The sequence below is a fragment of the Chrysochloris asiatica genome, unplaced genomic scaffold (assembly GCF_000296735.1).
Source record: "Chrysochloris asiatica unplaced genomic scaffold, ChrAsi1.0 scaffold00150, whole genome shotgun sequence".
Lineage (NCBI taxonomy): Eukaryota > Metazoa > Chordata > Mammalia > Afrosoricida > Chrysochloridae > Chrysochloris > Chrysochloris asiatica.
Genome location: NW_006408668.1, coordinates 1,894,653 through 1,908,170, shown reverse-complemented (window position 1 = coordinate 1,908,170; position 13,518 = coordinate 1,894,653). Strand labels below are relative to the sequence as shown.

The 13,518-nt window shown below is 39.5% G+C and overlaps 1 protein-coding gene across 1 annotated transcript in view; it reads left to right on the top strand.

The window, feature by feature from the left end:
- Positions 1–13,518, top strand: part of IL18RAP (interleukin 18 receptor accessory protein) — a 41,167-nt gene that overhangs the window by 21,834 nt on the left and 5,815 nt on the right. The window contains 3 exon segments of the mRNA XM_006870733.1: positions 1,465–1,602; positions 3,486–3,623; positions 8,749–8,886. Coding sequence (XP_006870795.1) covers positions 1,465–1,602; positions 3,486–3,623; positions 8,749–8,886 — 414 coding nt within the window.

Sequence of the window (13,518 nt, the reverse complement as noted above, 5' to 3'; positions counted from 1 at the left end):
CTACCAGTTAGAGAAAGACATATGAACATGGATATTATGGTATAACACCACTAGGTGGCAGTAGTGGTCTATCCTGATCTATAGCGAGAACTAGTATTCATGCAATATCACAGAAATTAAAGTAAAAGAAAAAATAAAATAGCGCACAATTGATATATATGGTATCAGTGCATTTTATGGTACTATTGGGGGGATTATTAAAGTGCAAAGATTCATTTTTGAATGGAGTCCCTCATTTCATGATTAAATATCAAGGTTGTGCTATAGTGTAACTGGATAATCCTTACCACGAAAATGGGTAGAAAGGACGGGCTGTGGTAGCATACATGTCCACCCACAATGCATCATGCTAAATAGCTCCACTGAATATCCAAATAAATTCTTCAAATTTCATGCTGCAGAAACCTCGTGATTTTCATTGGTGGTTGGTTATGTGCTGTGGAGTCGGTTCTGATTCATACTGACCCTGCACAGGGTTTCCGAGGCTGTAAATCTTTACGGGAGCAGAAAGCCGCATCTTTCTCCCATGGAACAAACAACTGGTAGTTTCCAACTGCTGACCTGCGCTTCGCAGCCCTATTTGTACAAATAAATTCTTCAAATTTCATGCTGCAGGAATCTCATGATTTTCATTATGATATATAAATATTGTGTTGGTAAGTGTTGTTCAGTAGGTTCCAACCCATAGCGACATTGTATGGAGTTTCCAAGGAGCAGGGGGTGAGTTTGAACCACCAACCTTGTGGTTCAAACCAACTTTGCAGTTGAGCACATCAGCCCACAGCGCCACACCAGGATTCCAAATATACCATTGGCAGTTATTAAATGTTATTGACATGCCTCGTACTTCAGCAGTAGTGTTGGAAACAGGGCTGAGCACTGAAATTCAATTTTCCTGTGTCTCCATCAAAACTGGTGTGGTGCTATAGGATACAGGTCAGAGGTTCAAACTCACCAGTCACTCTTTGGAATCCCTATACAGATTTGCTATGAGTCAGGACCAGCTTGATGGCACTTAACAGCAACAACAACCATCAAACCGGGGTTCCTGGGTGGTGCAAATGGCTAATTTCAACAGCTGACTAGACGTTTGAATTCACCTAGAGGTGCTTTGGAAGAAAAGCCTAGCAAATTTGCTTCTTCAAAAATCAGTCATTGAAAACCCCAAGGAGCATAGTGGTTTCCTGACACATGTAACAACTGGGTTTTACTTTCATACCACATCAGACCCCTTGATGATATGATCTTGTTAATTTCACATTAAGACCATGTTTGCAATACAATGATTGCTCATTAATGACAAATAGTTTTATTTCTTTCTAAATGAGACACATGTAGAAATATGATTATTTTGGCATACCTGTTTCACCTGTCAACCTGTCTTCAGCATCATGTCTGTCTGCACACAGGATGAGACATTCTCATGTGCTCTTCTCCTGTTTTCTCTGGCCTCTTTATTTGCAGGAAAGCCCTTAACTCTTAACTGCAAAGCACGATTTGGCTTTGAAAAGGACTTTAACCCTATAGTGAAATGGTACATCGAAGATGCTGAGCAGAAATGGTAAGTCCCCATCACCAGAGGGGAAATGGTAAGAAGAAAATGTTTTTGGCAACTTACATGAAACGTTTTCACCTTTAGAAACCATACAATATTTTCACAGAGGCAGACAAGCACACTGGGTTAATGGTGTCGTAGGCCTTGAGAACCAACCAATGGTGAAAATAAAAGGGCAGACATACAAAGTGCATGTTCATTGAAAACTGAGGTAAAATTCAGCTTCTGCTTGAGGCTGTAGAATGAACTATTTAAGCGACACTGCAGCTCAACTTGAAGCAATGATTTGCTGTGGTTGCCTTAAATGCAAGCAACAAGAATGCAGACAAATGTCTTACTGTTTTAACAAATGTTATCAGAAGGAACAAGTCCTTGGAGAACAGCATCATATTTGGTAAAGTGGAGGGATGGCAACAAAGAGGAAGACCCTTAATGAGATGGATTAACACAGTGGCAAGAGAAATAGACTCAAGTGTAACAACAGTTGTGAGGATCATGCAGGGTTGGACAGTGTTTTGTTCTGTTGTGCATAACGTAGCTATGAGTCGGAATGGACTTGCTGGTACCTAACAATAACATCCCTGGTGTGCAGGAAGCAGTCAAGGAATGAAAGCTGGTACTGTAGACCCGCCAATGTATCTCGAACAACACAGCCTAAAACACCATCTATATAAACAGATTCTTTAACTTGCAGACTGATTATAGTCGGTAAGTTCAGAGAATCCACGTTGTGGATAAATTAAGAGACTTACAACTTGTTGAAGGGAGCAGAACAACACTGGAATCAGGCAGCCTCCTCTCATTTCTGTGATGTTCGATTACTGGCTCAGTTTCTGTGCTTCAGCGGTATTGTTCACTAATTTAGGATGATCACACTATTCCCAGGGTTCCTGTGAGGTGAGAAGAGAGGTGTGTAGAATACTGTCTGATAGGTACCTAAAATGTTGTCAGTAAAATTAGTTTTTAATATTATTTCTAAATTATTGTTCTCAAGAAGAATTTTTAGGGCAAAGAAAGTCAAATGATGCCCACATTTAAACCATGTTTTAGGATGAACACTTAGAATACCAAGTACATGTCCAGGCTTGGTAAGAAAGCTACAACTTAACATAGGCATGAGATGGAGCAAGGTTTTAGTCACACAGAGTAGACACAGCACTATCAGCTTCAACTGCAGGTGCCAGTCCCCATAGTTAGTGGGCTACTTCTCAGACCTAACGCAGGGCTGGTGGTCTGTACACTGTGCAGCCCCTACCCTCATGTTGTGGTTGATAGACCTAGTCCTTCACCACCAGGAGCAGATACAGAGATTGTGGGTCATGTAAAGTGCATGCTTCTTTCAGCAGTTTCAAGGAATGTCAATGTGTGCTCAGGGCAAGAGCTGTTACAGGATGTGTTCTGGGTCAAGATTCTGGAAAGGGAGTCAGCCAACACTCTCTTCCCATCCAAGGAGACAAGATGATACATATGGTCATAAGCACAAGGTTCATTGTGGGTCACAGGCCGTATTTATTCCGCCTCCTTCTATGGGTATTATTCTTTTGTTATTGTTGGTAAGTGCTGTCGAGTCGGTTCCGACTCATAGCAAACCAGTATAGGGTTTCTGAGGAGCAACTGGTGAGTTTGAACCACAAGGTTGGTGGTTCAAACTGACCTTGCAGTCCTACAGCACTATGCCAGGAGTTCTGCATTATTTTTAGCAGGTTCAATAATTTAATAAAGAATTATGCAATAATTTAATAAAGAATGAATCTTCTCTCTAACCATCTTAAATTCCGGTATCTCTTTATATTATTTGATCTTACAAGTTTCTGATATCCAAATAGTTGGCCACTTACATGAGTGCCAAATATGTTAAATAAGTGTTCATTTATGTTATTGAATGTGTGTGACTTTTTTTTTTTTTTATTCCTTAGCAATCTATCCCAAGTAAAGGATGAAGTCATTCAATGTGTTCTGTCTTTGAAAGAAGTTACTCAGAATGATCTTCACAAGAACTTCACTTGCTTTGCCCAGAACTCAAAGGGAAATGATACCTTGTCCATCCAGCTAAAAGAAAAGAAAGGAGGTAGGCAAGAAAGTTGACCCAGAAAGCATACAATTGCTTTTATTGAAAGGAGAGGACATTTTCTAAAGCATATAATAAATAGTATATGATGATGATGGTGGCAATTAACATTTACTGGTTGCCAGATATTTTTCTAAGCACTTTGCTTGTAGTAACGTATTTAATCCTTTCCTATCTCTATTTTATAGGTATGAAAACTGGGGCAAAGAGATATTAACAGCTTGAACAAAACCACATAGTTAGTAAATTGCATCTCAGTAATGTATAGCTGATCCTCATAAGCACCATACTGTGTATGTTAGGAAGCCATTCATTCTAAAAACACCTATGGTATGTCCCATGTGGGTGGCACCACACTAGAACCTGGCTGCCTTTTCTGTTTTCCTTCCCTGCCTCTGAATCCTAGAATATGACGGTCAAAAAATGGAAGACTGGAGAAAAGAAACAGCAGTCTTACTCAGTGTTCAAAGTGATATATGTAATCTTTGAAAGCTAGAGTGGAAACTCTAATCAAACTTTTTCTTTTCCATGGAAGAGATAGCTTTTAAACTTCTTTAAGTAGGTACACAGAGATGAAGTTCATTCACATCATTCATCTGGTTGCCCTTAAATAGAGGTGTGTGGAGTCCTGGCGTAGCTCTGTAGGATAAGCACTGGTCTGCTAACCACAGAGTTGGTGGTTCAGGCCCACTAGTCACTCGTTAGAAATCCTATACTTGGTTGCTATGAGTAAGAACGTATTTGACATCACTTAACAACAACTTAACAATAAAATTGTGTAGAAGGTCCTGTGTTAGGCATTGTGGAAGATATGAAGGTAAGCTAGGTATGACTATTAAGACTCTATTTAGTTGTTGTTGTTAGGTGTGAATCAGTTCTGACTTGTAGTGACCCTGTGTACAATAAAACAAAACACTGCCGATCCCCTACCATCCTCACAACGTTCCAAATACTTGAATGTACTGTTGCAGTCACTGTGCTAATAATCCGTTTTATTGAGGATCTTGCTCTTTTTGGCTGACCCTCTACTCTACTAAAGGAGTTCTAGTAGTGTAGTGGTTACCAGTTGGGCTGCTCACCTCAAAGTCAGCAGTTTGAAACTACCAGCTGTTCCATGGGAGAAAGATGAGACTTTCTGCTCTCATAAAGATTTATAGCCTCGGAAGCCCTGTTCAGGGTCTCTATTAGTCAGAATCGACTCTAGGGCACACTGCCACCACCATGCTACTAAGCATGATGCTCTTCTCCAGGAATCAGGTCCACCTGATAACATGTCAAAGTTTTCTCAAGTTGAGAAAAAGTCTCAACCTGCCTTGATTTTAAGGACCATTCCAATTGTACCTCTTCTAAGATAGATTTGTGTTCGGCAGTCTACAAATCATTAAATATTCTTTGCCAACATCATAATTCAAATGCATCAATTCTTCTCTGGTCTTCCTTACTCACTGTCCAGCTTTCATATGCATATGAGGTGATTGAAAGTATCAGGGCTTGGGACAAGCACACCTTAGCTTTCAAAGTGACCTCTTTGCTCTTCAACATTTTAAAGAGGTCTTTTGTAGCAGATTTTCCTGTTTAATTTCTTAACTGATGTTTCCACAAGCATTTGGTGTTGAATTCAAAGTACAAAGAAATCCTTGAAAACTTCAATCTTTTCTATTTATCATGCTGTTGTTTCTTGGTCTACTTGTGAAGATTTTTGTTTTCTATACATTGAATTCTAATCCATACTGAAAAGCTGTATTCTTTGATCATCATCAGCAAGTGCTTCAAGTCCTCTTTACTTTCAATAAGCAAGGTAGTGTCTTCCACATATCACTGGCTGTTAATAAGCCTTCCTCTAATCTTGATGTATGGTCAACTTCCTGTAGTCCAGTTTCTCAGATTATTTGCTCTGAATATAGATTGAATGTATATAATGAAAGGATACAACCCTGATACATACCTTTCTTTTTTTTAAAACACAATTATCCTTTTGCCCTGTTCAAACAACTGCTTCTTGGTCTAAGTATAGGTTTTACATGAGTACAGTTTAGGGTTCTGGAAATCCCCTTCTTCACAATGTTATCCATAGTACGTTATGATACACATAGTCCAATGCCCTAAATAGTCAATAAAACACAAGTAAAAAACGTTCTGCTTTCAGCCAAGGTCCATTTGACATCAGCAATGATGTTCCTTGATCCATGCCCACTTCTGAATCTGGTTTGAACTTCTGGTAGCTTTCTGTCAATATACTGGTGCAACCATTTTTAAGCTATCTTTAGCAAGATTTTTACCTGGGTGTGACATGTTCAATAAAGATATTGTTCAACAATGCCTGCATTCTGGTAGTTTGACTTTCTTTGGAATGGGCACAAATACATTTTGGACAGTTGGCCAGGTAGCTGTCTCTCAAATTTCTTAGCCTAGATGAGTTAGAACAACTGCATTGATTTATTGAAACATTTCAATTGGTATTCCTCCAATTCCTGGAGACCTCTTTTTTTTTTTCCAGTGCCTTTGGTGCTTTAACATTTCCAATCAATACCATCAGTGATTGATCACATGTTACTTCCTGAAATGGTTGAACATCAAGTGTTCTTTTTGGTACAGTGATTCTATGTATTCCTTGTGTCTTCTTTTGATATTTTCTGTTATCATTCAACATTTTGCCCCATAGAGCCCTCCAGTATTTCAATTTGAGGGGTGAATTGTTTTCAGTTTGTTTAGCTTGAGAAATGTTTAGTGTGTTCTTTCCATTTGATTTTCTAACTTCACGTCTTTTCACATTTCATTATAATACTTTACTTTGTTTTCTTGAGTTGCCCTTTGAAATTTTCTGTTCAGTTCTTTTACTTCATTTTCTTAGTTGTTTAAGCAGATTTCAGAGTCTCTTCTGACATTCAGTTTGGTCTTTTCTTTCTCATTCTGTCTCTTCAGTGACTTTGCACTTTCTTCATGTATAATATTCTCAGTGTTATCCCACAATTCCTCTCTCTGGTCTTCTTCTGTCATTAATGTTCAATGTGGTAAACATATTCTTGAAAGGGTCTCTAAATTTAGGTAGGGTATACTCAAGGTTATATTTTGGCTCTAGTGAACTTATTTTTGTTTTCTTTAGCTTGAACTTGAACTTGTATGTTAGCAACTGATGGTTTGTTTCATGGTTAGCCACTGGCCTTGTTCTGCCTGATTATATTGAGTTTCTCTATTATCTTTTTCCACAAAGGTAGTTGATTTGATTCCTGTGTATTCCATCTGGTGAAGTCCGTGTGTATTGTCATCATTTATGTTGTTGAATAAAGGTATTTGCAATAAATAAGTCATTGGTCTTGTTAAATTTTATCATGTGATCTCTAGGGTAATTTCTATTAGCAAGGACATATTTTCAAACTACCCATCCTCCCTCATTGCTTCCACCTTTCACATTCCAGTAACCAACAGTTATCAATGCATCTTGAGTGCAGCCTCAAGAAGTTGTTGTTATTGTTGTTGTTGTTGTTGTTGTTAAGTGCCATCAAGTCAATTTGGATTCATAGTGACCATAGATAGGGTTTCTTAGGAGACTTGTGGTCCAAACTGACCTTGTAGTCCAATGCATTATCCCACAACACCACAACAGCATTCTTCAGTTTCATCATCACTGGCCTTAGTGATTGGTACACAGCTTTGAACAACAGTTGTATTCACTGATCCTCCTTGTGGAATGTGCATACTACCCTAGCACTGAGAACATTGCACCACAGGATAGATCTTGCAACGTTCTTTTTGATGATCAATGTGACACCATTCCTCTTAAAATTGTTTCCAGCATAACAGATTATATGATTGCATTCAAAATGGCTATTTCAGCTTACTAATGCCTAGGACATCATGCTTTATGTGTTTCATTTCATTTTAGATGACTTCCAATTTTCCTAGATTCATACTTTATATATTCTATATACTCATAATTAATTGATGTTTACATCTGTTCTCATCTTGAATTATGACACATCAGCAATTGAAGATCTTGAAAGTTTTGCTCCATTCACGTCATTAAGTTCACTGTATTTTGAGAAGGCAGCTTGTCCCCAGTGGAATTTTGAGTGCCTTCTAACCTGAGACACACATCTTCTGGCAACGCATCAGATAATGTTCCATTGCTATTCAGAAGATTTTCAATGTGGTGCTGTGGGTTAATGCACTGGACTGCAAAGTCGGTTTGAACCTCAAAGTCAGTGGTTCAAATTTACCAGGTGCTCCTCGGAAACCCTATACAGGGTCACTACGCGTCAGAACTGACTTAAAGGCACTCAACAACAATAACAACAATTCTCAGAAGTGGACCTCCTCTTCCTTCTTCCCAATGTTTCTTAGCTTGGTTGTTGTCATTGCTAAATGCCATAAAGTTCGTTCTGATTCATAGAAACCCTGTATGAGGTTTTCAAGGAGTGGCTGGTGGGTTTGAACCAACAACTTTGCAGTTAGCTGTCCAGTGCTGATCCCACAGTGCCATATCAGGACTCATTCTAGCCCAGTAACTTCTCTGAAACGTGTTTACATGGGTGATCCTGCTGGTATTTGAAATACCAGGGGCATAGCTTCCAGCATCACAGCAACACACCACAACACATGACAAACTGACAGGTGGTGGTAGACTTTAGTTGTTGTTGTTAAGTGTCGTCAAGTTGATTCCGACCCATAGCGACCCCGTATAGGGTTTCCAAGGAGCAGCTGGTGAGCTTCAACCACAGACCTTACAGTTCAAACGGTTTTGCAGTCTGACGCGTTACACCACAGCTCCACACTACCTTTAGTAGGAGTGGGTAAATGAAATAAAATTTGCTATGTATAATGATAGGGATACAAATGAATCGTGTAAAAGTTGATGGGGGGAAAAATAAAAACAGCTCAATTTGGATCACCAGCCTACCCACAACTAGTAGATGCCATCTCTGCAGTATATTGTAAGATAATTTCCTCAAGACCTGATATGAAAATTCTCAGATTCAAAAGGAATGCTGGCAGCAGCAGACAATTTGACAAAATAAGGATGGAAACGGCTTTGGGTGGGCCCACTGTATTGGCCTGAAAGTGACCTTGTCTCTCTGTTTGCTCATCTCTCTCTCTCTCTACCACATCCCCTCCCCTCCCCCATCAGTGGTTTTCATATACATACTCCTTGGCATCATCATGACCCTGGTGGGCATGCTGACGGCAGGTGCTCTCCTCTACCTGCACTGGATTGAAATAGTGCTGCTGTACCGCACCTGCCAGAACAAGGATGAAACCCTCGGGGGTAAGTGAGGACAATACAACATGGGGTACGCTCAGAACCTCTGGCTTTTCTTCTCAGAACTGATTGGAACTGTGTATTAGTCAGGATGCTTCAGAGAAACAGAATCAATAGGACACACACACAGATTTTAAGGAACTAACTTACATGATTGTGGGTCTGGCAAGTCAAAAATCTACAGGTCAGGAGGCAGAGTGGAAACTCTCGCTGTCTCATGTACAAAATGTGTAGGTCAAGTGGCAAGCTAGAAACTCTAAGTCTAGCAGGATATCTGTGCTTTATTCTTGAGGCAGAAGTCCTTCTCCCTCAGAAACCTGATTTTGTTGTTAAGGCCTTCAACTGATTAGGTAAGTCCCATTCAAAAGGGTAATTTCCTTTTCTGAGAGTCAACCAATTTAAATGTCAATGACATCTACAAAGTGCAGTTGACCCTTGAGCACCATGGGTTTGAAGTGAGCAAGTGAATTTTCTCTTAAAACACCTGTGTTGATAACTTTCCGAATAGTTTGTCTCTCCAGTACAATGTGTATCACAGTGAAGAGGGCTAGAAGTTTCTGTGTATTTTTCACTGTGTTTAGTGTAATACCATAAACCATGAACAACTCCAAGGGTCCCATAATGGCATGCCATTAGTGATGCTGGAAGTGCTTTCAAGAAGCAAAGAAACAGCTGAATTGCTTGTTATGTACAGATTGAGGTCTGCGGCTATGGCTGCTGCCCTTGCAAGATCAATGAATCCAAAATAAAGGAAATTATTACATTGTTACATAAATGAAAAGGAAATTCATGAAGCCAGGCTGCAGATACAACAGCCATCTCAAAACTCTTGCACTGTTTGCAAAATATCTTTTTACCTCATATTGAAAATGCAACTTTTATGTGGATATATTTTATAATACATATCACAAACAAAAAATGTTTTAATTCATTGTTTATGTTATCAGTTAGGGTTCATGTAATCAATCAATTGTTAAGTTTTGGGTAAGTCAGAAGTTAGACACAGATTTTCAACTGCATGGGGGTTGACATCTGTAACTTCTGTGTTGTTCAAGGGTCAAGGATCCAGGGTCTGTGTTGTTCAAGGGTTTAGAGGTTGACTAAACATCTGGGTACCATAGCTTAACCAAGTTGACACATAAAGTTAACCATCACAGAGGAGAATAAAAGATCTGGACCACAGAAAATGCCACCACTCATAGACTCTGTTTCCTCAGAGGTTTCTTAAGGAAAGCATTTCAGAGGCCTCTGTCTCCTGGGCACTTGCAAACATGGCGGACCCACACACTAGCGCTCACTTGGCTGTGCTTCCATCGTAGGACCTAGAGCAACTGTGTGCAGAGAATTTGCTTAGCTCAGTCAAACTCAACAGAGATGAGGAAAGAGCTCAAGACATAGTTATCCCCAATGCTAAAGCTTTGGGTCCCTCCTCATACCTGGGAGAACTAGGAGCAGGCGGAAAAGCATTTTTTTTTCATTCTAGAAACCAAGAATCTGGCAGGTAATTCTACCTAAAAATAATATTTCAGCAAACATAAAGCCATATGAGAACAGATGTAACCTTTCTATGCCTTCATTTTCTTATCAGTAGATTAAGATGAGAATAGCAGTAACTGCACCATCAGTGGTGTGAGCTCATTGAATCCAAACTATTTAGAACAGTGCCCAGCACACTGTGAACACTCAGTATACCGCAGTTGTGGATAGCGCTTGTGTACTTAGTGTATTAGTACTAACATTCCCACAGCAATTCTGTGAGCGAGGCAGTAAGAGTTGCATCATTTGCTAGACAATGTTACAGCTGAGAGTTGGACCCACACAGTCTGGTTTAAGAGACACCATTAGCTTTTTTGGAGTCCTGAAGGTTGGTGTTTCAAACCCAGAAGCCACTCCTCAGAAAGCCTATACAGGAACATAGCAACAACAGCATTAGCTATTTATATCAGTTAGTTTCACATGTAAAACAAGTGGCTTCAGTGTGGTGAAAATGAACTGAAAAGTGTGAAGTTTTATAAAATAAAGTCCTGATATTATTAAGGAAAGGAGCTCTGGTAGCGTAGTGGTTACGAATTGGGCTGCGAACCTCAAGGTCAGCAGTTAGAAATTACCAGCTGCTCTGTGGGAGAAAGATGAGGCTTTCTGTTCCCATAAAGATTTATCGCCTCGGAAGCCCTGTTCAGGGTTGCTATGCATAGGAACCGACTCCACTTAACAACAACAAGTATTAAGGAAGTATCTGTTAATTTTTCCATGAGACTGAAAAATAGTGTTTAGTAACGTTTTGTTTCTTCAGCATAAAATAACCATGTCTTTTTTTCTAGGCTAGAAAATATTCTCTGAGGTTAGAATAAGAACCTTGGTGGTACAATGGTTAAATGCTCAATTGCTAAGTCAGAGGTTTGCAGTTTGAACTCACCAGCCTCTCTGTGGGAGGAAGATGTGGTGGTTTTCTTACATTAAGATTGTTGTTAAGATCACCCGAGTTGGTTCCTGTATAGGGTTTCTGAGGAGGGGCTGGTAGGTTTGAACTGCCGACCTTGTAGTTCAAACCAAGCTTGCAGTCCAGTGCTTATCCTATAGTGCCACACCAGAACTCCATAAAGGTTATGTAAAGACTGTTATTAAAGTGCAATCAAGTCAGTTCCGAGTCATAGTGACCCTTGGAAATGCTATGAGGCAGTTCTGCTCTGTCCCTATAAGGTTTCTATGAGACAGAATCTAATCCATTGGGTTTGGGTTTGGTTCTGGAAGGTTAGAATGTTACCAGTTGTAGTGGTTCTGCTTCTTTGGACAGGACAGAATCACTGTGCAGGATTTCTGTTGGACGCTGAGGGTAATTATTTACTTTATTGTCATAGTGCTAATTATTATTAAGAATACTTATGTATTAGAAATCCTAAAGCCAACTGTTTTTCAAAATTTGTTTATTTAAAACTATTTTTAATGGTTTTGAATTATTCAGATTTATTTTACTAGGATATTATTTAGTTTAAGATTCTAGAGTTTTCATGAGAGTCTAAGGACACATTTAAATGTATGCTAGCTTACTTTGCCAAAACATAATTTAGTAGCCCAATCAGGGAAGCAGGCGTTTCCAGTAATGATGTGGTGCCCTCTTCTGGACAAACTAAAAATTTAAAACACAGCAAAGGTTCCCTTTCACACTGACGCTCGCTTGTTATTCAAAAATGTAGAAACATAAAATGTCAGAATTTGGATGTGCCTCAGTCCTGATGTGGCACTGCAGAATAATGCAGTGGACCTCAAGGTCAGTTTGACGCAAGGTTAAACTGTCAAGTTAAACCCACCAGCTGCTCCTTGGAAACCCGATTTCAGATTGCTATGGCTTGGAACCATCTCCACAGCACTTAACAACAACAGCAAGAAGTCATCTACTATTCCCACTCCTCTCCAGTTTGTTAAGTGACAAAATTTAGTGTTTCTAGGTTATAGAAACATCTTCATTTGCTGGTGTATCACATGGATATGTGAAGAGTTGAGGCAACCATGGAGTGATACACACTTAATCTGTACAACACTTAGTTGCCCACCATTCTCTGTGTATTTCTTCCTCCCTACCAGGGCAGTGAGATGCTGCATAGATTTTCCACCCCTTCCTTGGCTCATCGGCCACCTCCTCTTTAGACTTTCTCTTCTTTTTCTGTTTCTGACACTTCAATTCACCAAGGCCTCCTGTTAGATCCACACTTAGCAAGTGTGAAACCAACAGTACAACAGCCAGGACTATCATTTACCAGTTTGTTACTTAGTACTTGACAGGTGTTGTGTGGGGTGTTAAAATATAAACCAAGTGTGTCTAATTCCAAGAAATGTGAGTTAACTTTTGTGTAGTGGTTACAAGTCTGGCTGTCAACCTCAAGGCTAGCAGTTCAAAACTACCAGTGGCTCCATGGGAGAAAAATGAGGCTTTCTGCTCCTGTAAAGATTTACAGCCTTGGAAACCCTGGGCAGGGTCACTATGAGTCAGAACCAACTCCATGGTACTTCACAACAACAACAACTTGGCAGGCGTTGTGTGCAGTGTTAAAATATAAATCAAGTGTGTTTAAGTCCAAAAAATGTGAGTTAACTTTTGGGGATTTTCTACTTTACCCAGTTAACTATGAGTTAATTCTTTAGCATGTCCCCATATCTATGCATATGTGTAATAACTTAACCAACAAAGGTATACAAGATCTCTAAAATATCCTAAAACAAGTTCCATAAATACACTTCCACATATAGAAGGGAGGAGAATCAATATTTCTCTAGTGCTTTTTATAGGCATTCCATATACATAATGTATAATTCCATAAACATATACATAACAATTGGATCCTGGTATGGCACTGTATGATAAGCACTGGACTGCTAACCATCAGGTCAATGGTTCAAAACCCACCAGCCAGTCCTTCGAAATAATATACAGATCCACTATGACTCAAACTGGCTTGATTGCACTTAACAAAACAACATATAGCTTATTGTTGTTGTCAAGTGCCATGGAGAGTTAGACCATAGTGGCTCTGTATAGGGTTTCTAAGGAGCAACTGGTGGGTCTGATCATGCAGTTAACAGTCTAGTGCTTATTCTACAGTGCTACATCAAGATCATATCTCTCTCCCTCTCTATATATAT